This window comes from Taudactylus pleione, unplaced genomic scaffold (genome assembly GCF_031769625.1).
Source record: "Taudactylus pleione unplaced genomic scaffold, aTauple2 ptg001078l, whole genome shotgun sequence".
NCBI classification, from domain to species: domain Eukaryota; kingdom Metazoa; phylum Chordata; class Amphibia; order Anura; family Myobatrachidae; genus Taudactylus; species Taudactylus pleione.
This window is the reverse complement of record NW_028285479.1, coordinates 111513-136351: the sequence shown is the minus strand read 5'-3', so window position 1 is coordinate 136351 and position 24839 is coordinate 111513. Positions and strand designations below refer to the sequence as shown.

General features: G+C 48.8%; 1 protein-coding gene across 2 annotated transcripts in view; it reads right to left on the bottom strand.

Annotated features, from left to right (window-relative positions):
* The window catches only part of DNAI1 (dynein axonemal intermediate chain 1), a 385067-nt gene that overhangs the window by 263731 nt on the left and 96497 nt on the right, over positions 1-24839 (bottom strand). For both annotated transcript variants that reach the window (XM_088461607.1, XM_088461608.1), the window contains one exon: positions 20608-20651. In XM_088461607.1, the coding sequence (XP_088317733.1) occupies positions 20608-20651 (44 nt within the window). The remainder of the gene's footprint in view (positions 1-20607; positions 20652-24839) is intronic.

The window sequence follows — 24839 nt, the reverse complement described above, 5'->3', positions numbered from 1 at the left end:
ATATAGTCACATACACACGGCTGTACACCAGGGGAAGGGCTGATACCAGCATTAGTATATAGTCACATACACACGGCTGTACACCAGGGGAAGGGCTGATACCAGCATTAGTATATAGTCACATACACACGGCTGTACACCAGGGGAAGGGCTGATACCAGCATTAGCATATAGTCACATACACACAGCTGTACACCAGGGGAAGGGCTGATACCAGCATTAGTATATAGTCACAGACACACAGCTGTACACCAGGGGAAGGGCTGATACCAGCATTAGTATATAGTCACATACACACGGCTGTACACCAGGGGAAGGGCTGATACCAGCATTAGTATATAGTCACAGACACACGGCTGTACTCCAGGGGAAGGGCTGATACCAGCATTAGTATATAGTCACATACACACACGGCTGTACACCAGGGGAAGGGCTGATACCAGCATTAGCATATAGTCACAGACACACACAGCTGTACACTAGGGGAAGGGCTGATACCAGCATTAGTATATAGTCACATACACACGGCTGTACACCAGGGGAAGGGCTGATACCAGCATTAGTATATAGTCACATACACACGGCTGTACACCAGGGGAAGGGCTGATACCAGCATTAGTATATAGTCACAGACACACGGCTGTACACCGGGGAAGGGCTGATACCAGCATTAGTATATAGTCACAGACACATGGCTGTGCACCAGGGGAAGGGCTGATACCAGCATTAGCATATAGTCACAGACACACAGCTGTACACCAGGGGAAGGGCTGATACCAGCATTAGCATATAGTCACATACACACAGCTGTACACCAGGGGAAGGGCTGATACCAGCATTAGTATATAGTCACATACACACAGCTGTACACCAGGGGAAGGGCTGATACCAGCATTAGTATATAGTCACATACACACAGCTGTACACCAGGGGAAGGGCTGATACCAGCATTAGCATATAGTCATATACACACGGCTATACACCGGGGGAAGGGCTGATACCAGCATTAGTATATAGTCACAGACACACGGCTGTACACCAGGGGAAGGGCTGTTACCAGCATTAGTATATAGTCACAGACACACGGCTGTACACCAGGGGAAGGGCTGATACCAGCATTAGTATATAGTCACAGACACACGGCTGTACACCAGGGGAAGGGCTGATACCAGCATTAGCATATAGTCACAGACACATGGCTATACACCAGGGGAAGGGCTGATACCATCATTAGCGTATAGTCACATACACACAGCTGTACACCAGGGGAAGGGCTGATACCAGCATTAGCATATAGTCACATACACACAGCTGTACACCAGGGGAGGGGCTGATACCAGCATTAGTATATAGTCACATACACACAGCTGTACTCCGGGGGAAGGGCTGATACCAGCATTAGTATATAGTCACAGACACACAGCTTTACACCAGGGGAAGGGCTGATACCAGCATTAGTATATAGTCACATACACACGGCTGTACACCAGGGGAAGGGCTGATACCAGCATTAGTATATAGTCACATACACACGGCTGTACACCAGGGGAAGGGCTGATACCAGCATTAGTATATAGTCACATACACACGGCTGTACACCAGGGGAAGGGCTGATACCAGCATTAGCATATAGTCACATACACACAGCTGTACACCAGGGGAAGGGCTGATACCAGCATTAGTATATAGTCACATACACACGGCTGTACACCAGGGGAAGGGCTGATACCAGCATTAGTATATAGTCACAGACACACAGCTGTACACCAGGGGAAGGGCTGATACCAGCATTAGTATATAGTCACATACACACGGCTGTACACCAGGGGAAGGGCTGATACCAGCATTAGTATATAGTCACAGACACACGGCTGTACACCAGGGGAGGGGCTGATACCAGCATTAGCATATAGTCACATACACACGGCTGTACACCAGGGGAAGGGCTGATACCAGCATTAGTATATAGTCACAGACACACGGCTGTACACCAGGGGAAGGGCTGATACCAGCATTAGTATATAGTCACATACACACACGGCTGTACACCAGGGGAAGGGCTGATACCAGCATTAGCATATAGTCACATACACACAGCTGTACACCAGGGGAAGGGCTGATACCAGCATTAGTATATAGTCACATACACACGGCTGTACACCAGGGGAAGGGATGATACCAGCATTAGCATATAGTCACATACACACGGCTGTACACCAGGGGAAGGGATGATACCAGCATTAGTATATAGTCACAGACACACGGCTGTACACCGGGGAAGGGCTGATACCAGCATTAGTATATAGTCACAGACACATGGCTGTGCACCAGGGGAAGGGCTGATACCAGCATTAGCATATAGTCACAGACACATGGCTGTACACCAGGGAAGGGCTGATACCAGCATTAGTATATAGTCACATACACACAGCTGTACACCAGGGGAAGGGCTGATACCAGCATTAGCATATAGTCACATACACACGGCTGTACACCAGGGGAAGGGATGATACCAGCATTAGTATATAGTCACAGACACACGGCTGTACACCGGGGAAGGGCTGATACCAGCATTAGTATATAGTCACAGACACACGGCTGTGCACCAGGGGAAGGGCTGATACCAGCATTAGCATATAGTCACATACACACAGCTGTACACCAGGGGAAGGGCTGATACCAGCATTAGTATATAGTCACATACACACAGCTGTACACCAGGGGAAGGGCTGATACCAGCATTAGTATATAGTCACATACACACAGCTGTACACCAGGGGAAGGGCTGATACCAGCATTAGTATATAGTCACATACACACAGCTGTACACCAGGGGAAGGGCTGATACCAGCATTAGTATATAGTCACATACACACAGCTGTACACCAGGGGAAGGACTGATACCAGCATTAGCATATAGTCACAGACACACGGCTGTACACCAGGGGAAGGGCTGATACCAGCATTAGCATATAGTCACATACACACGTCTGTACACCAGGGGAAGGGCTGATACCAGCATTAGTATATAGTCACAGACACACGGCTGTACACCAGGGGAAGGGCTGATACCAGCATTAGCATATAGTCACATACACACGGCTGTACACCGGGGGAAGGGCTGATACCAGCATTAGCATATAGTCACAGACACACAGCTGTACACCAGGGGAAGGACTGATACCAGCATTAGCATATAGTCAAAGACACACAGTTGTACACCAGGGGAAGGGCTGATACCAGCATTAGTATATACTCACATACACACGGTTGTACTCCGGGGGAAGGGCTGATACCAGCATTAGTATATAGTCACAGACACACGGCTGTACACCAGGGGAAGGGCTGATACAGGCATTAGTATATAGTCACAGACACAAGGCTGTACACCAGGGGAAGTGCTGATACCAGCATTAGTATATAGTCACATACACACGGCTGTACACCAGGGGAAGTGCTGATACCAGCATTAGTATATAGTCACATACACACAGCTGTACACCAGGGGAGGGGCTGATACCAGCATTAGTATATAGTCACAGACACACGGCTGTACACCAGGGGAAGGGCTGATACCAGCATTAGTATATAGTCACAGACACACAGCTGTACTCCGGGGGAAGGGCTGATACCAGCATTAGTATATATAGTCACATACACACGGCTGTACACCAGGGGAAGGGCTGATAACAGCATTAGCATATAGTCACATACACACACGGCTGTACACCAGGGGAAGGGCTGACACCAGCATTAGCATATAGTCACATACACACAGCTGTACACCAGGGGAAGGGCTGATAACAGCATTAGCATATAGTCACAGACACACGGCTGTACACCAGGGGAAGGGCTGACACCAGCATTAGCATATAGTCACATACACACGGCTGTACACCAGGGGAAGGGATGATACCAGCATTAGTATATAGTCACATACACACAGCTGTACAGCAGGGGAAGGGCTGATACCAGCTTTAGCATATAGTCACATACACACAGCTGTACACAGGGGAAGGGCTGATACCAGCATTAGCATATAGTCACAGACACACGGCTGTACACCAGGGGAAGGGCTGACACCAGCATTAGCATATAGTCACAGACACACGGCTGTACACCAGGGGAAGGGCTGATACCAGCATTAGTATATAGTCACATACACACAGCTGTACACCAGGGGAAGGGCTGATACCAGCATTAGCATATAGTCACAGACACACAGCTGTACACCAGGGGAAGGGCTGATACCAGCATTAGTATATAGTCACAGACACACAGCTGTACACCATGGGAAGGGCTGATACCAGCATTAGTATATAGTCACAGACACACAGCTGTACACCAGGGGAAGGGCTGATACCAGCATTAGTATATAGTCACATACACACAGCTGTACACCAGGGGAAGGGCTGATACCAGCATTAGTATATAGTCACAGACACACAGCTGTACACCAGGGGAAGGGCTGATACCAGCATTAGTATATAGTCACATACACACAGCTGTACACCAGGGGAAGGGCTGATACCAGCATTACTATATAGTCACAGACACACAGGGCTGTACACCAGGGGAAGGGCTGATACCAGCATTAGTATATAGTCACATACACACAGCTGTACACCAGGGGAAGGCTGATACCAGCATTAGTATATTGTCACATACACACAGCTGTACACCAGGGGAAGGGCTGATACCAGCATTAGTATATAGTCACATACACACGGCTGTACACCAGGGGAAGGGCTGATACCAGCATTAGCATATAGTCACATACACACGGCTGTACACCAGGGGGAAGGGCTGATACCAGCATTAGTATATAGTCACAGACACACAGCTGTACACCGGGGGAAGGGCTGATACCAGCATTAGTATATAGTCACATACACACAGCTGTACACCAGGGGAAGGGCTGATACCAGCATTAGCATATAGTCACAGACACACAGCTGTACACCAGGGGAAGGGCTGATACCAGCATTAGTATATAGTCACAGACACACGGCTGTACACCAGGGGAAGGGCTGATACCAGCATTAGCATATAGTCACAGACACACAGCTGTACACCAGGGGAAGGGCTGATACCAGCATTAGCATATAGTCACAGACACACAGCTGTACACCAGGGGGAGGGCTGATACCAGCATTAGTATATAGTCACATACACACACAGCTGTACACTAGGGGAAGGGCTGATGCCAGCATTAGTATATAGTCACATACACACAGCTGTACACCAGGGGAAGGGCTGAAACCAGCATTAGCATATAGTCACATACACACAGCTGTACACCAGGGGAAGGGCTGATACCAGCATTAGCATATAGTCACATACACAGCTGTACACCAGGGGAAGGGCTGATACCAGCATTAGTATATAGTCACATACACAGCTGTACACCAGGGGAAGGGCTGATGCCAGCATTAGTATATAGTCACATACACACAGCTGTACACCAGGGGAAGGGCTGATACCAGCATTAGCATATAGTCACAGACACACAGCTGTACACCAGGGGAAGGGCTGATACCAACATTAGCATATAGTCACATACACACACAGCTGTACACCAGGGGAAGGGCTGATACCAGCTTTAGTATATAGTCACAGACACAGCTGTACACCAGGGGAAGGGCTGATACCAGCATTAGTATATAGTCACAGGCACACAGCTGTACACCGGGGGAAGGGCTGATACCAGCATTAGTATATAGTCACAGACACACGGCTGTACACCAGGGGAAGAGCAGATACCAGCATTAGCATATAGTCACATACACACGGCTGTACACCAGGGGAAGGGCTGATACCAGCATTAGTATATGGTCACAGACACACGGCTGTACACCAGGGGAAGGGCTGATACCAGCATTAGCATATAGTCACATACACACAGCTGTACACCAGGGGAAGGGCTGATACCAGCATTAGCATATAGTCACATACACACGGCTGTACACCAGGGGAAGGGCTGATACCAGCATTAGTATATAGTCACAGACACAGGGCTGTACACCAGGGGGAGGGCTGATACCAGCATTAGTATATAGTCACATACACACAGCTGTACACCAGGGGAAGGGCTGATACCAGCATTAGTATATAGTCACAGACACACAGCTGTACACCGGGGGAAGGGCTGATACCAGCATTAGTATATAGTCACATACACACAGCTGTACACCAGGGGAAGGGCTGATACCAGCATTAGCATATAGTCACAGACACACAGCTGTACACCAGGGGAAGGGCTGATACCAGCATTAGTATATAGTCACAGACACACGGCTGTACACCAGGGGAAGGGCTGATACCAGCATTAGCATATAGTCACATACACACAGCTGTACACCAGGGGGAGGGCTGATACCAGCATTAGTATATAGTCACATACACACACAGCTGTACACTAGGGGAAGGGCTGATGCCAGCATTAGTATATAGTCACATACACACAGGGCTGTACACCAGGGGAAGGGCTGAAACCAGCATTAGCATATAGTCACATACACAGGGGTGTACACCAGGGGAAGGGCTGATACCAGCATTAGCATATAGTCACATACACAGCTGTACACCAGGGGAAGGGCTGATACCAGCATTAGTATATAGTCACAGACACACAGCTGTACACCAGGGGAAGGGCTGATACCAGCATTAGCATATAGTCACATACACACACAGCTGTACACCAGGGGAAGGGCTGATACCAGCATTAGTATATAGTCACATACACATGGCTGTACACCAGGGGAAGGGCTGATACCAGCATTAGTATATAGTCACAGACACACACGGCTGTACACTAGGGGAAGGGCTGATACCAGCATTAGTATATAGTCACATACACATGGCTGTACACCAGGGGAAGGGCTGATACCAGCATTAGCATATAGTCACATACACACAGCTGTACACCAGGGGAAGGGCTGATACCAGCATTAGCATATAGTCACATACACACGGCTGTACACCAGGGGAAGGGCTGATACCAGCATTAGTATATAGTCACAGACACACAGCTGTACACCAGGGGAAGGGCTGATACCAGCATTAGTATATAGTCACAGACACACGGCTGTACACCAGGGGAAGGGCTGATACCAGCATTAGTATATAGTCACATACACACAGCTGTACACCAGGGGAAGGGCTGATACCAGCATTAGCATATAGTCACATACACACGGCTGTACACCAGGGGAAGGGCTGATACCAGCATTAGTATATAGTCACAGACACACGGCTATACACCAGGGGAAGGGATGATAACAAGAGATATGGTAAGAACTTACCTTTGTTATCTCTGTTTCTACGAAGTCCATAGGGTCCACAGGGTTGACCTTGGGGTATAGGTTGGGAACCAAATCCGGGCACCACGCAGTTAAAGCTTTTAGCTCCCAGGATGCACTTGGGTCCACTCTCCCTATAACCCCACCCCCCAGCCAGAGGCACCTCAGTTTGTAAGTAGCCAAAGGCCGGAGGAGGAGAGAAAAAGAGAGAGAAAACTGGAACACTCTAGAACCATACTCACAGAAAAGGAGACGGGAAACCGGTGACCAGTAACACAGCCCATATGAAGCCAGGTGCGTCAGGGCGGGCGCCCTGTGGACCCTATGGACTTCGTAGAAACAGAGATAACAAAGGTAAGTTCTTACCATATCTCTTGTTTTCTACTTCAGGGTCCATAGGGGGTCCACAGGGTTGACCTTGGGGATGTCCCAAAGCAGTTCAACCAAGGGTGGGGACGCTCCTGTGCTGAGAGGAGAATCCGTCGCCAAAAAGGAAGCATCCTGAGAGGCAAAGGAAACCAATGCCTAGAACCTTAAAAAAAAAAAAAGGTTTGGACAGAAGACCACGTGGACACCTAGTAAGGCAAAACAGCCGAGGCACCACAACGAGCCGCCCACGAGGGTTACATGACCCGAGAAAAAACAAGCCTCAACGACAGAAATGCCTACCTATGGGTAGGCCCCTGAGGAAGACATACGAGGCCATCCAGCCAACATTTCATTATAGGCCGGCCATCGTTTCCTGTGAAAACCAGAAACCGCAGACCACCAATAAGGAGTCCGATTACCATAAGGAACTTGAACGGATCATATAAAGCCAAAGAGGCCGGACCACAGTCAATGAGGCCACACCAGCCGAGAAGACTGGGGACTGAATGGCCGTACCATAAGTTCCAGAATAATATGGAACCTAAAAACCACTCTAAGAAGAAATACAGGGCGAGAGCAACTCACACCCTGACCTGATGCCCTCCAGAAGAGGGAGCCACATGAGAACGCTCCCAATTCAGACACTCTCCTGGTTGATTTAAACACCCTGAGAGAGAGAGAGCTTAAACAATAGACCATGTAATGGCTATCACAACCAGCAGTTCCATTGACTGTCCCCGGACGGAACAAAGAACCACTACTAACTCCCCAGGAGACCCTAGGGAGGACAAGTGGAGGCATAATCCAGAAAACACTCCAAAGGATGAACTGGATACCAGAGCGGAGCAATTCCATATCTTAACCATACCGACAGTGTAGAGATCCGCACTGTCAGGAAGGCCAGGCCAAGGGTGAAACCCAAGCCAGCCGGAAGGAATGCCAGAATATCTGAAAATCCTGGACACCGGAGGATCGTATCGACAAGTACGATACCATAAGAATTATGTATGCCACAGTCCGTGGCAGATCCCAGCAAAGTCTGGCCTATCTGCTCTAAACATCTCAATGAAGACAGAGCCAGGGAAGCCCTAGGACCACAGTAGGGGCGCAGTCAAAGACAAACGATCCAGGTCCAGGGAAAAACAAGGACCCTGAGACAACAGGTCCAGATAGTGAAGCAGTAGGAACGGAGTATCGATGAGGAGACTCCGAAAATCTCAGTACCAGTGATGTCTGGGACGAACTGGAGCCCCCAGAAGGAAAACCCCTCCGTCTCGAATTAAACTTCCGAAGACCTCGAGGAAGAAGGGAGACCGGAGGACACAGGTACACAAAGTGGAAGGACCACTTCACTGACAAAGAGTCACTGAAGGTAGCTTCAGTACTCCTGGAGCTGGACTGTAACACCGGTAATGTGTGATCAAGTCAGAAGGCCATGAGGATCAATCCCCTCAGGGAGGCCCCCTCTGCTCACCAGGAGTTGAAACCTCTCTTGGAGAAGAGACTAGTCCCCGGGATGCATGTCGCAACAGCTGAGGAAGCCCGCTTCCCAATGGAGAGCTCCGGGAATAAACACTGCAGAGTTGGCCAGGAGAAGACCCTTGGACTATGTCAGAATGGATGACATACCTGACATTGCCACCCAACTACCAGTGTTGCCTAGATGGAAGTCACTGTTGTGACACTGTCGGACTGAACCTATTCAGGTTTACCGTGACATATGGGTTAGACCAGAGTGAAGGTCCAAGACAGCCTAAAGTATCAACAAGTTAAGTGGCAGGACAGAAACGACAGACGTCCAACTGCCCCGAAACGAATGCGGACCAGACACTGTCTGTAGCAAAGAACACCCTGGACGAGATGGCCATAGCCACCCGGACAGAGACCAACTCGCCTCCGGAGAAAGTATCATCGTTCGAACAGCGATCCGATGGGAAAAACTCGATCCATCTGGAGGGGAGTCAATTATGGCAAGGTCTGGAATGGAACTGAGCACATTCCACCCTACCAAAAGGTAGACACTCTGGTAGACCGCGCATCACAAAGAGTAATGACATATGTCGAATGCGTAGATATCCGCACACTCCAAGTTGAAGAGTGGAGATCTTGTCTTACGCCAGAAAAATTCTCAGAGTCTGAGAATCCAGCAGTGCTCCCAGATGAAGAAAACCCTGTGAGGGATGTAGGGAGGACTTTTTCTCCGTTGACTAATTATCAGTGCCGAGAAGAAGCCACGGTTATCCTGACCTGGCGGTAAAGTACCTTGGTGATCCTGCTAAAAGCAGGAGACCGTCCAGAGAAAGGAGCATTCGGATACCCTGAACAGGTGAACTGTCAGAAAATCCATAAGGCTGGTAAACCCCGGTGGAGTTGAGGACAGTCCCAAAAGGCAGAGCCCGAAACTTACAAGTGTTGCTGTGGCACAGCAAACCTGAACCCATGCTGATGAGATGGCTCTGTACGTACCCGTAGGTACGTATCCTGAATACTCAGATATACCCTAAAATCCCCAGGTTCCAAACGTCGGATGATGGAGCATGGACGATTCCACCTGAGTCCAGGCACCGTTGGAATCTGATTCAGGGATTTGAGACAGAGTATAGGCAAATGAGGACCAGTCGGTCACCGCCCCAGAAAGAAAGTAGAACAACCAGTCCCTCACTGAGATAGTGAGGTTGGCCGAAATAGCTCTGCTTACCACAAAGACTGTATAGCTTTCTGGGATTGTAAGGCCCTGATCAGGTCTGAAGAAGGGCCCGTGTAACAATGCCTGTGAGGAGGCTGCCTGAGCAATGAGAGGCCGTTGAGAATCAGTACCTCACTCTGGAAATTCCCCAGATGTAGACCTGTCCCGTCAGGCTGAGGGTATATCCTCAGGTGTAGAAACAGGGTCGTCCGGAAGTCCAGGACTGCTCGGTACTGGATATGGTGGCCCCCATGGAGGCCGACAGCCTAGGAAAAAACAGGCCTTTAGGCTGACCCTGAGGACAAAACGACTTAACAGAGTTAGTCCGAATGTAGTGGGAGTAGCTAAAGACGGTATCTCCCCATTAGTGATACTGCCAATGATGCAACGATCTTGTCAAGGTCAGGACCAAACAAGATCTTCCCCATGGAAGGAGTGTGCACCTCTGCTTTCCCATAACGCAGCCATAGGGTACTGCGGCGGATACAGACGCCGCCGAAACCCTGAAAGTTAGAAGACCGGCATCCCATGAGGTAATCCCACATATGACCACTGCATATTTTATGTGAGTGGCAAAAGATATATGAACCTCAGGACGTGTTGGAGGGGAAAAACGTCACAAAAGCATCACCATGCGATGGCCATGGTAGGACGGGCAACAGGCCCTGAAAACGAGTACATTGAATTCAGGCAAAGTTACCACCTACGGATCCGTAAAATCCGTCCAGGCCGGGATGGGAGGCGTATTAATGCCTGTAACCCGATGATTAACATACAAATCCATCCCAGAAGGGGATTTCCATTACTTGTGAGGACCCTCAGGGAACGGGAAACAGGAGGCCTTTGTGACTCCTCGTATCTGGCGACAGCCAGACTCCCGCTATGAGATCCACCCTCTGGGCAGAAAACGGGAGATGTATGATACAGGTGCAGGATCGACATTCTCTATATCCAGAATGAACCTGGCTACCAGCCCCAAAGCAGGGATAATAATACTTGAAATCGGCTCCCCCCATGTGAGAGGGAAAGAGCCGAATATACCATCCAGTTCACGGCAGAGCCACTGGTCAGTAACCACAGGACGTATATCACGCCAATTAGTATTTCTATAAAACAACATCCACCAGGGTGGCAGTTGTGGTAAACCCTGCAAGGGGAATGACAGACCGATGTGGTATCGGAGGTAATTCATGTACTGTGAAAAACCCCGGCGGGGAGCGACAGTCTGTTGCACAGGGGTAAATTGCAAGAAATTGCGAGATACCCCGAGTTCAAAAGGGCAGTATGGTGAAGTAACTCCAAGCGAGTGACGACAATGGGGCCCGCCCGGCGATCCTCAAAGGAGAGGATCCTGAGAAATAAACCGCCCTTTAAGGGGGTCGTGCAAGGGGCCCGGCGCCAGATGGTGCCGCATACATAAACCTTTCTGAGTTAAAATCCTCCGCACTAATTCCTGCAGGCTATGACTTGCAGGATCTCAATAATGGGTGCAGTATCGTGTGCAATCTCCTGGTCAGATATATCTGACTATCTTGACGGAAATATTAAGCAGCGCCATACCGGTCCTGACTGACGCTAAGATTAGCTGCAGGGACCCATTGTCAGCGTATGCAACTCACAGTTCCATCTAAAATATGGCAACGTGCAGCACGCAACAGTATGTGACAAACCTCACAGATATTAACAAATATATATATGTGAGGTCTCAGAACCACCCCAGGTACACCTGTATTAGGGCAGATAAAGAAAAGGGATAGATATACACTGACAGGTGAGAGAAAAAGCAGACAGTCAGCACTAGCAAAAGTCACATACAATGCAGAAAAATATATATACATACATAAGCATGACATATAATATACTGCACAATGTCGCTACATTCAACTGCCCAGATTCAGTGTCTGGGAAGGCTATAGCGCTGTGTACACTCACCCAAAATGGCCAGGTACGCAGGGGGACTGGGCTCACTGACATCCTAAGAGTTCTGCAGCACCACAGAGAGAAAATGGCCGCTGGAGACCTCAGAAGAAGCGTGGCCCGCGGAGGAAGCAGCTCAGCGAAGCGACGCCAGACTGTATTATTGAAAGGCGCGCTGAGCTGAGGGGAGGAGCCGCTAGACAGGGAAGGCTTCCTCCCCTGGCTAGCAATTAACCCCCCCGGGATGCCGGCTCCCGCTGCCGCTATAATCCCTGGTGGGCTGTGGACACGCGGGGTATGCCTCCATGGAGGGGGAGCCCGCCGCCACCGCTAGCGCCTCCGGTCTGTCCCCAGAGACCGGAGGCATAAGGCTGCATATTCACACGTGGATCACCGCAAGCGGTGACCACGCGACTTACCTGTCCCCGTCGATCCGGCAGCAGCCCAGGGATTCCTCCAGAGCCCGGCTAGTACAGACTCTGGGGTCCCGCTGCGATCCCCAGATCTGTACTGGCGTCGCAGCGCCGGCGGGGTGTAGGAGCGGCAGCTCAGACGTCCATTGGACAGTCTGATGCTGCCGCTCTGAAGAGTAGTAAAAAAAAATAATAAAATAAAACTCTTTTAAGCTTAGGGGCTGCTAAGCAGCCCCCCTGCAGTAACGGTGACCCGACTCCGGCCGGGCACCAACTTAAACTGAGGTGCCTCTGGCTGGGGGGTGGGGTTATAGGGAGAGTGGATCCAAGTGCATCCTGGGAGCTAAAAGCTTTAACTGCGTGGTGCCCGGATTTGGTTCCCAACCTATACCCCAAGGTCAACCCTGTGGACCCCCTATGGACCCTGAAGTAGAAACCAGCATTAGCATATAGTCACAGACACACGGCTGTACACCAGGGGAAGGGCTGATACCAGCATTAGTATATAGTCACAGACACACGGCTGTACACCATGGGAAGGGCTGATACCAGCATTAGCATATAGTCACATACACACGGCTGTACACCAGGGGAAGGGCTGATACCAGCATTAGCATATAGTCACAGACATCACATACACATGGCTGTACACCAGGGGGAAGGGCTGATACCAGCATTAGTATATAGTCACATACACACGGCTGTACACCAGGGGAAGGGCTGATACCAGCATTAGCATATAGTCACATACACACAGCTGTACACCAGGGGAAGGGCTGACACCAGCATTAGCATATAGTCACAGACACACAGCTGTACACCAGGGGAAGGGCTGATACCAGCATTAGTATATAGTCACATACACACAGCTGTACACCAGGGGAAGGGCTGACACCAGCATTAGTATATAGTCACATACACAGAGCTGTACACCAGGGGAAGGGCTGACACCAGCATTAGTATATAGTCACAGACACACAGCTGTACACCAGGGGAAGGGCTGATACCAGCATTAGTATATAGTCACAGACACACGGCTGTACACCAGGGGAAGGGCTGATACCAGCATTAGTATATAGTCACAGACACACAGCTGTACACCAGGGGAAGGGCTGATACCAGCATTAGTATATAGTCACAGACACACAGCTGTACACCAGGGGAAGGGCTGATACCAGCATTAGTATATAGTCACATACACACAGCTGTACACCAGGGGAAGGGCTGATACCAGCATTAGTATATAGTCACATACACACGGCTGTACACCCGGGGAAGGGCTGATACCAGCATTAGCATATAGTCACATACACACGGCTGTACACCAGGGGAAGGGCTGATACCAGCATTAGTATATAGTCACAGACACACGGCTGTACACAGGGGAAGGGATGATACCAGCATTAGTATATAGTCACATACACACGGCTGTACACCAGGGGAAGGGCTGATACCAGCATTAGCATATAGTCACATACACACAGCTGTACACCAGGGGAAGGGCTGATACCAGCATTAGTATATAGTCACAGACACACAGGGCTGTACACCAGGGGAAGGGCTGATACCAGCATTAGTATATAGTCACATACACACAGCTGTACACCAGGGGAAGGGCTGATACCAGCATTAGTATATAGTCACAGACACACGGCTGTACACCAGGGGAAGGGCTGATACCAGCATTAGTATATAGTCACATACACACAGCTGTACACCAGGGGAAGGGCTGATACCAGCATTAGTATATAGTCACATACACACGGCTGTACACCCGGGGAAGGGCTGATACCAGCATTAGCATATAGTCACATACACACGGCTGTACACCAGGGGAAGGGCTGATACCAGCATTAGCATATAGTCACATACACACAGCTATACACCAGGGGAAGGGCTGATACCAGCATTAGTATATAGTCACATACACACAGCTGTACACCAGGGGAAGGGCTGACACCAGCATTAGTATATAGTCACATACACACAGCTGTACACCAGGGGAAGGGCTGACACCAGCATTAGTATATAGTCACATACACAGAGCTGTACACCAGGGGAAGGGCTGACACCAGCATTAGTATATAGTCACAGACACACAGCTGTACACCAGGGGAAGGGCTGATACCAGCATTAGTATATAGTCACAGACACACGGCTGTACACCAGGGGAAGGGCTGATACCAGCATTAGTATATAGTCACAGACACACAGCTGTACACCAGGGGAAGGGCTGATACCAGCATTAGTATATAGTCACATACACACAGCTGTACACCAGGGGAAGGGCTGATACCAGCATTAGTATATAGTCACATACACACAGCTGTACACCAGGGGAAGGGCTGATACCAGCATTAGCATATAGTCACAGACACACAGCTGTACACCAGGGGAAGGGCTGATACCAGCATTAGTATATAGTCACATACACACAGCTGTACACCAGGGGAAGGGCTGATACCAGCATTAGTATATAGTCACATACACACGGCTGTACACCCGGGGAAGGGCTGATACCAGCATTAGCATATAGTCACATACACACGGCTGTACACCAGGGGAAGGGCTGATACCAGCATTAGCATATAGTCACATACACACGGCTGTACACCAGGGGAAGGGCTGATACCAGCATTAGTATATAGTCACAGACACACGGCTGTACACAGGGGAAGGGATGATACCAGCATTAGTATATAGTCACATACACACGGCTGTACACCAGGGGAAGGGCTGATACCAGCATTAGCATATAGTCACAGACACACAGCTGTACACCAGGGGAAGGGCTGATACCAGCATTAGTATATAGTCACATACACACAGCTGTACACCAGGGGAAGGGCTGATACCAGCATTAGTATATAGTCACAGACACACAGGGCTGTACACCAGGGGAAGGGCTGATACCAGCATTAGTATATAGTCACATACACACAGCTGTACACCAGGGGAAGGGCTGATACCAGCATTAGTATATAGTCACAGACACACGGCTGTACACCAGGGGAAGGGCTGATACCAGCATTAGTATATAGTCACATACACACAGGGCTGTACACCAGGGGAAGGGCTGATACCAGCATTAGCATATAGTCACAGACACACAGGGCTGTACACCAGGGGAAGGGCTGATACCAGCATTAGTATATAGTCACATACACACAGCTGTACACCAGGGGAAGGGCTGATACCAGCATTAGTATATAGTCACATACACACAGGGCTGTACACCAGGGGAAGGGCTGATACCAGCATTAGTATATAGTCACAGACACACAGGGCTGTACACCAGGGGAAGGGCTGATACCAGCATTAGTATATAGTCACATACACACAGCTGTACACCAGGGGAAGGGCTGATACCAGCATTAGTATATAGTCACAGACACACGGCTGTACACCAGGGGAAGGGCTGATACCAGCATTAGTATATAGTCACAGACACACAGCTGTACACCAGGGGAAGGGCTGATATAACATGTGACTGAATGTACTGTATCATGAGAAGACATGTATTGTGCAGCTTATACAGGTCATACATTACTTGTTACAGGTGGTGTGACAGGAACGTCAGGCTGAAGCACCAATAGTAGTTATACTGGATTACCAGGAGGCCTAATGGCTTCTTACAAACCAGTGGTTTATTGTCTCTGTTACTGTGATTGGACTTCCACAAATACTATAACATTGGAGTAATGACTGTCCCACTTGTCTGCTTATTACACCTTGTCTGTCACCCACCAGAGCTGCCTTTACTCTACCAAAGGGGATGCACCTGTCGTTACAGACACATGTAATACAGACAGTCCTGGCTTCCCCTCACTCTCAGGACACATGTAATACAGACAGTACCGTCACTCTCAGGACACATGTAATACAGACAGTCCTGGCTTCCCCTCACTCTCAGGACACATGTAATACAGACAGTCCTGGCTTCCCCTCACTCTCAGGACACATGAAATACAGACAGTCCTGGCTTCCCCTCACTCTCAGGACACATGTAATACAGACAGTCCTGGCTTCCCCTCACTCTCAGGACACATGTAATACAGACAGTCCTGGCTTCCCCTCACTCTCAGGACACATGTAATACAGACAGTACCGTCACTCTCAGGACACATGTAATACAGACAGTCCTGGCTTCCCCTCACTCTCAGGACACATGTAATACAGACAGTCCTGGCTTCCCCTCACTCTCAGGACACATGTAATACAGACAGTCCTGGCTTCCCCTCACTCTCAGGGCACATGTAATACAGACAGTCCTGGCTTCCCCTCACTCTCAGGACACATGTAATACAGACAGTCCTGGCTTCCCCTCACTCTCAGGACACATGTAATACAGACAGTACCGTCACTCTCAGGACACATGTAATACAGACAGTCCTGGCTTCCCCTCACTCTCAGGACACATGTAATACAGACAGTCCTGGCTTCCCCTCACTCTCAGGACACATGTAATACAGACAGTCCTGGCTTCCCCTCACTCTCAGGACACATGTAATACAGACAGTCCTGGCTTCCCCTCACTCTCAGGACACATGTAATACAGACAGTCCTGGCTTCCCCTCACTCTCAGGACACATGTAATACAGACAGTACCGTCACTCTCAGGACACATGTAATACAGACAGTCCTGGCTTCCCCTCACTCTCAGGACACATGTAATACAGACAGTCCTGGCTTCCCCTCACTCTCAGGACACATGTAATACAGACAGTCCTGGCTTCCCCTCACTCTCAGGGCACATGTAATACAGACAGTCCTGGCTTCCCCTCACTCTCAGGGCACATGTAATACAGACAGTCCTGGCGTCCCTTCACTCTCAGGACACATGTAATACAGAGTCCTGGCTTCCCCTCACTCTCAGGGCACATGTAATACAGACAGTCCTGGCTTCCCCTCACTCTCAGGGCACATGTAATACAGACAGTCCTGGCGTCCCTTCACTCTCAGGACACATGTAATACAGAGTCCTGGCTTCCCCTCACTCTCAGGACACATGTAATACAGAGTCCTGGCTTCCCCTCACTCTCAGGGCACATGTAATACAGACAGTCCTGGCTTCCCCTCACTCTCAGGACACATGTAATACAGACAGTACCGTCACTCTCAGGGCACATGTAATACAGACAGTCCTGGCTTCCCCTCACTCTCAGGGCACATGTAATACAGACAGTCCTGGCTTCCCCTCACTCTCAGGACACATGTAATACAGACAGTCCTGGCTTCCCCTCACTCTCAGGACACATGTAATACAGACAGTCCTGGCTTCCCCTCACTCTCAGGGCACATGTAATACAGACAGTCCTGGCTTCCCCTCACTCTCAGGACACATGTAATACAGACAGTCCTGGCTTCCCCTCACTCTCAGGACACATGTAATACAGACAGTACCGTCACTCTCAGGACACATGTAATACAGACAGTCCTGGCTTCCCCTCACTCTCAGGACACATGTAATACAGACAGTCCTGGCTTCCCCTCACTCTCAGGACACATGTAATACAGACAGTCCTGGCTTCCCCTCACTCTCAGGACACATGTAATACAGACAGTCCTGGCTTCCCCTCACTCTCAGGACACATGTAATACAGACAGTCCTGGCTTCCCCTCACTCTCAGGACACATGTAATACAGACAGTACCGTCACTCTCAGGACACATGTAATACAGACAGTCCTGGCTTCCCCTCACTCTCAGGACACATGTAATACAGACAGTCCTGGCTTCCCCTCACTCTCAGGACACATGTAATACAGACAGTCCTGGCTTCCCCTCACTCTCAGGGCACATGTAATACAGACAGTCCTGGCTTCCCCTCACTCTCAGGGCACATGTAATACAGACAGTCCTGGCGTCCCTTCACTCTCAGGACACATGTAATACAGAGTCCTGGCTTCCCCTCACTCTCAGGGCACATGTAATACAGACAGTCCTGGCTTCCCCTCACTCTCAGGGCACATGTAATACAGACAGTCCTGGCGTCCCTTCACTCTCAGGACACATGTAATACAGAGTCCTGGCTTCCCCTCACTCTCAGGACACATGTAATACAGAGTCCTGGCTTCCCCTCACTCTCAGGGCACATGTAATACAGACAGTCCTGGCTTCCCCTCACTCTCAGGACACATGTAATACAGACAGTACCGTCACTCTCAGGACACATATAATACAGACAGTACCGTCACTCTCAGGACACATATAACACAGACAGTACCGTCACTCTCAGGACACATATAATACAGACAGTACCGTCACTCTCAGGACACATATAATACAGACAGTGCCGTCACTCTCAGGACACATATAATACAGACAGTACCGTCACTCTCAGGATACATATAACACAGACAGTACCGTCACTCTCAGGACACATATAATACAGACAGTACCGTCACTCTCAGGACACATATAATACAGACAGTACCGTCACTCTCAGGACACATATAATACAGACAGTACCGTCACTCTCAGGATACATATAACACAGACAGTACCGTCACTCTCAGGACACATATAATACAGACAGTACCGTCACTCTCAGGACACATATAATACAGACAGTGCCGTCACTCTCAGGACACATATAATACAGACAGTACCGTCACTCTCAGGACACATATAATACAGACAGTACCGTCACTCTCAGGACACACATAACACAGACAGTACCGTCACTCTCAGGACACACATAACACAGACAGTACCGTCACTCTCAGGATACATATAACACAGACAGTACCGTCACTCTCAGGACACATATAATACAGACAGTACCGTCACTCTCAGGACACATATAATACAGACAGTACCGTCACTCTCAGGACACATATAATACAGACAGTGCCGTCACTCTCAGGATACATATAACACAGACAGTACCGTCACTCTCAGGACACATATAATACAGACAGTACCGTCACTCTCAGGACACATATAATACAGACAGTACCGTCACTCTCAGGACACATATAATACAGACAGTACCGTCACTCTCAGGATACATATAACACAGACAGTACCGTCACTCTCAGGACACATATAATACAGACAGTACCGTCACTCTCAGGACACATATAATACAGACAGTGCCGTCACTCTCAGGACACATATAATACAGACAGTACCGTCACTCTCAGGACACATATAATACAGACAGTACCGTCACTCTCAGGACACACATAACACAGACAGTACCGTCACTCTCAGGACACACATAACACAGACAGTACCGTCACTCTCAGGATACATATAACACAGACAGTACCGTCACTCTCAGGACACATATAATACAGACAGTACCGTCACTCTCAGGACACATATAATACAGACAGTACCGTCACTCTCAGGACACATATAATACAGACAGTACCGTCACTCTCAGGACACATATAATACAGACAGTACCGTCACTCTCAGGACACACATATAATACAGACAGTACAGTCATTCTCAGGACACATATAATACAGACAGTACCGTCACTCTCAGGACACACATATAATACAGACAGTACAGTCATTCTCAGGACACATATAATACAGACAGTACCGTCACTCTCAGGACACATGTAATACAGACAGTACCGTCACTCTCAGGACACATGTAATACAGACACATTAGGACAAGTGTGATGCAGACAGTCTTTATACAAATGAAAGGGTGGATGTAAAGTGTTGGCAAATGTCTTCTCACTTAGGCACATTTCCCAGATGAATCCGTAGACTCAGGATCGGGAAGGGAGTGGGCACCATGAAAAGAGCTTCCTGCAGTGTGTAGAGGGGACTGAGGGCTAACTGAATACCCAACTTAATGTTTCCATAACCCTATCAGCATTATATTACACAGTATGTGCGCGCTATCATAATTATCATACAGCTATAGTCACAAGAGTCAGAACGTGAGAGACTTACAAGATCCTTGTCCGACTGCAAACAGATCCTTGTACTTGGGATTCCTGTGAGGGGGGAGAAGAGAATCTGAGTTACAAGTTGGGCGTTACAGGTCTCCATAGAAGTGAATGGGCTTAATATAGTCAACAACAGAACCTATAATAATGCTCATTAAAATGACAGATTTCTACTGATAATTATGTGAAAAAACAAATAATTAGATAAAATCCATAAAACAATTCTTTGCTGTAAGGCTTATGCAGGGCTGGACACAACTCACGATGTGCCTGGGTTACACCAGGAGAGAACAGTAGTATATGCGCCTGTTTAAGCTTGTTTTGTATTTTGTACTGTAAATGTAAAGCACTTTGAGTCCTTTAGGAGAAAAGCGCTATATAAATAAAATAATTAACAAATGTTACACCAGGAGAGAACAGTAGTATATGTGCCTGGGTTACACCAGGAGGGAACAGTAGTATATGTGCCTGGGTTACACCAGGAGAGAACAGTAGTATATGCGCCTGGGTTACACCAGGAGAGAACAGTAATATATGTGCCTGGGTTACACCAGGAGAGAACAGTAGTATATGTGCCTGGGTTACACCAGGAGAGAACAGTAGTATATGTGCCTGTGTTACACCAGGAGAGAACAGTAGTGTATGTGCCTGGGTTACACCAGGAGGGAACAGTAGTATATGTGCCTGGGTTACACCAGGAGGGAACAGTAGTATATGTGTCTGGGTTACACCAGGAGAGAACAGTAGTATATGCGCCTGGGTTACACCAGGAGAGAACAGTAGTATATGTGCCTGGGTTACACCAGGAGAGAACAGTAGTATATGTGCCTGGGTTACACCAGGAGAGAACAGTAGTGTATGTGCCTGGGTTACACCAGGAGAGAACAGTAGTGTATGTGCCTGGGTTACACCGGGAGAGAACAGTAGTATATGCGCCTGGGTTACACCGGGAGAGAACAGTAGTGTATGCGCCTGGGTTACACCAGGAGAGAACAGTAGTATATGCGCCTGGGTTACACCAGGAGAGAACAGTAGTATATGCGCCTGGGTTACACCAGGAGAGAACAGTAGTATATGCGCCTGGGTTACACCAGGAGAGAACAGTAGTATATGCGCCTGGGTTACACCAGGAGAGAACAGTAGTATATGTGCCTGGGTTACACCGGGAGAGAACAGTAGTATATGTGCCTGGGTTACACCGGGAGAGAACAGTAGTGTATGTGCCTGGGTTACACCAGGAGAGAACAGTAGTGTATGTGCCTGGGTTACACCAGGAGAGAACAGTAGTGTATGTGCCTGGGTTACACCAGGAGAGAACAGTAGTATATGTGCCTGGGTTACACCAGGAGAGAACAGTAGTATATGTGCCTGGGTTACACCAGGAGAGAACAGTAGTATATGTGCCTGGGTTACACCAGGAGAGAACAGTAGTGTATGTGCCTGGGTTACACCAGGAGAGAACAGTAGTGTATGTGCCTGGGTTACACCAGGAGAGAACAGTAGTATATGTGCCTGTGTTACACCAGGAGAGAACAGTAGTATATGTGCCTGTGTTACACCAGGAGAGAACAGTAGTATATGTGCCTGGGTTACACCAGGAGAGAACAGTAGTGTATGTGCCTGGGTTACACCAGGAGAGAACAGTAGTGTATGTGCCTGGGTTACACCAGGAGAGAACAGTAATGTATGTGCCTGGGTTACACCAGGAGAGAACAGTAGTGTATGTGCCTGGGTTACACCAGGAGAGAACAGTAGTATATGTGCCTGTGTTACACCAGGAGAGAACAGTAGTATATGTGCCTGGGTTACACCAGGAGAGAACAGTAGTGTATGTGCCTGGGTTACACTGGGAGAGAACAGTAGTGTATGTGCCTGGGTTACACCAGGAGAGAACAGTAGTGTATGCGCCTGTGTTACACCAGGAGAGAACAGTAGTATATGCGCCTGTGTTACACCAGGAGAGAACAGTAGTATATGCGCCTGGGTTACACCAGGAGAGAACAGTAGTGTATGTGCCTGGGTTACACCAGGAGAGAACAGTAGTATATGTTCCTGGGTTACACCAGGAGAGAACAGTAGTATATGTGCCTGGGTTACACCAGGAGAGAACAGTAATATATGTGCCTGGGTTACACCAGGAGAGAACAGTAGTGTATGCGCCTGGGTTACACCGGGAGAGAACAGTAGTGTATGCGCCTGGGTTACACCAGGAGAGAACAGTAGTATATGCGCCTGGGTTACACCAGGAGAGAACAGTAGTATATATGTGCCTGGGTTACACCAGGAGAGAGCAGTAGTATATGTGCCTGGGTTACACCAGGAGAGAACAGTAGTATATGTGCCTGGGTTACACCAGGAGAGAACAGTAGTATATGTGCCTGGGTTACACCAGGAGAGAACAGTAGTATATGTGCCTGGGTTACACCAGGAGAGAACAGTAGTATATGTGCCTGGGTTACACCAGGAGAGAACAGTAGTATATGTGCCTGGGTTACAGCAGGAGAGAACAGTAGTATATGTGCCTGGGTTACACCAGGAGAGAACAGTAGTGTATGTGCCTGGGTTACACCAGGAGAGAACAGTAGTATATGTGCCTGGGTTACACCAGGAGAGAACAGTAGTGTATGTGCCTGGGTTACACCAGGAGAGAACAGTAGTATATGCGCCTGGGTTAAACCAGGAGAGAGTAGTAGTATATGTGCCTGGGTTACACCAGGAGAGAACAGTAGTATATGTGCCTGGGTTACACCAGGAGAGAACAGTAGTGTATGTGCCTGGGTTACACCAGGAGAGAACAGTAGTGTATGCGCCTGGGTTACACCAGGAGAGAACAGTAGTATATGTGCCTGGGTTACACCAGGAGAGAACAGTAGTGTATGTGCCTGGGTTACACCAGGAGAGAACAGTAGTGTATGTGCCTGGGTTACACCAGGAGAGAACAGTAGTATATGTGCCTGGGTTACACCAGGAGAGAACAGTAGTGTATGTGCCTGGGTTACACCAGGAGAGAACAGTAGTATATGTGCCTGGGTAACACCAGGAGAGAACAGTAGTATATGTGCCTGGGTTACACCAGGAGAGAACAGTAGTATATGTGCCTGGGTTACACCAGGAGAGAACAGTAATGTATGTGCCTGGGTTACACCAGGAGAGAACAGTAATATATGTGCCTGGGTTACACCAGGAGAGAGCAGTAGTGTATGTGCCTGGGTTACACCAGGAGAGAACAGTAGTATATGTGCCTGGGTTACACCAGGAGAGAACAGTAGTGTATGTGCCTGGGTTACACCAGGAGAGAACAGTAGTATATGTGCCTGGGTTACACCAGGAGAGAACAGTAGTATATGTGCCTGGGTTACACCAGGAGAGAACAGTAGTATATGTGCCTGGGTTACACCAGGAGAGAACAGTAGTATATATGTGCCTGGGTTACACCAGGAGAGAACAGTAGTATATGTGCCTGGGTTACACCAGGAGAGAACAGTAGTATATGTGCCTGGGTTACACCAGGAGAGAACAGTAGTATATGTGCCTGGGTTACACCAGGAGAGAACAGTAGTATATGTGCCTGGGTTACACCAGGAGAGAACAGTAGTGTATGTGCCTGGGTTACACCAGGAGAGAACAGTAGTGTATGTGCCTGGGTTACACCAGGAGAGAACAGTAGTGTATGTGCCTGTGTTACACCAGGAGAGAACAGTAGTATATGTGCCTGGGTTACACCAGGAGAGAACAGTAGTGTATGTGCCTGGGTTACACTGGGAGAGAACAGTAGTGTATGTGCCTGGGTTACACCAGGAGAGAACAGTAGTGTATGCGCCTGTGTTACACCAGGAGAGAACAGTAGTATATGCGCCTGTGTTACACCAGGAGAGAACAGTAGTATATGCGCCTGGGTTACACCAGGAGAGAACAGTAGTGTATGTGCCTGGGTTACACCAGGAGAGAACAGTAGTATATGTTCCTGGGTTACACCAGGAGAGAACAGTAGTATATGTGCCTGGGTTACACCAGGAGAGAACAGTAATATATGTGCCTGGGTTACACCAGGAGAGAACAGTAGTGTATGCGCCTGGGTTACACCGGGAGAGAACAGTAGTGTATGCGCCTGGGTTACACCAGGAGAGAACAGTAGTATATGCGCCTGGGTTACACCAGGAGAGAACAGTAGTATATATGTGCCTGGGTTACACCAGGAGAGAGCAGTAGTATATGTGCCTGGGTTACACCAGGAGA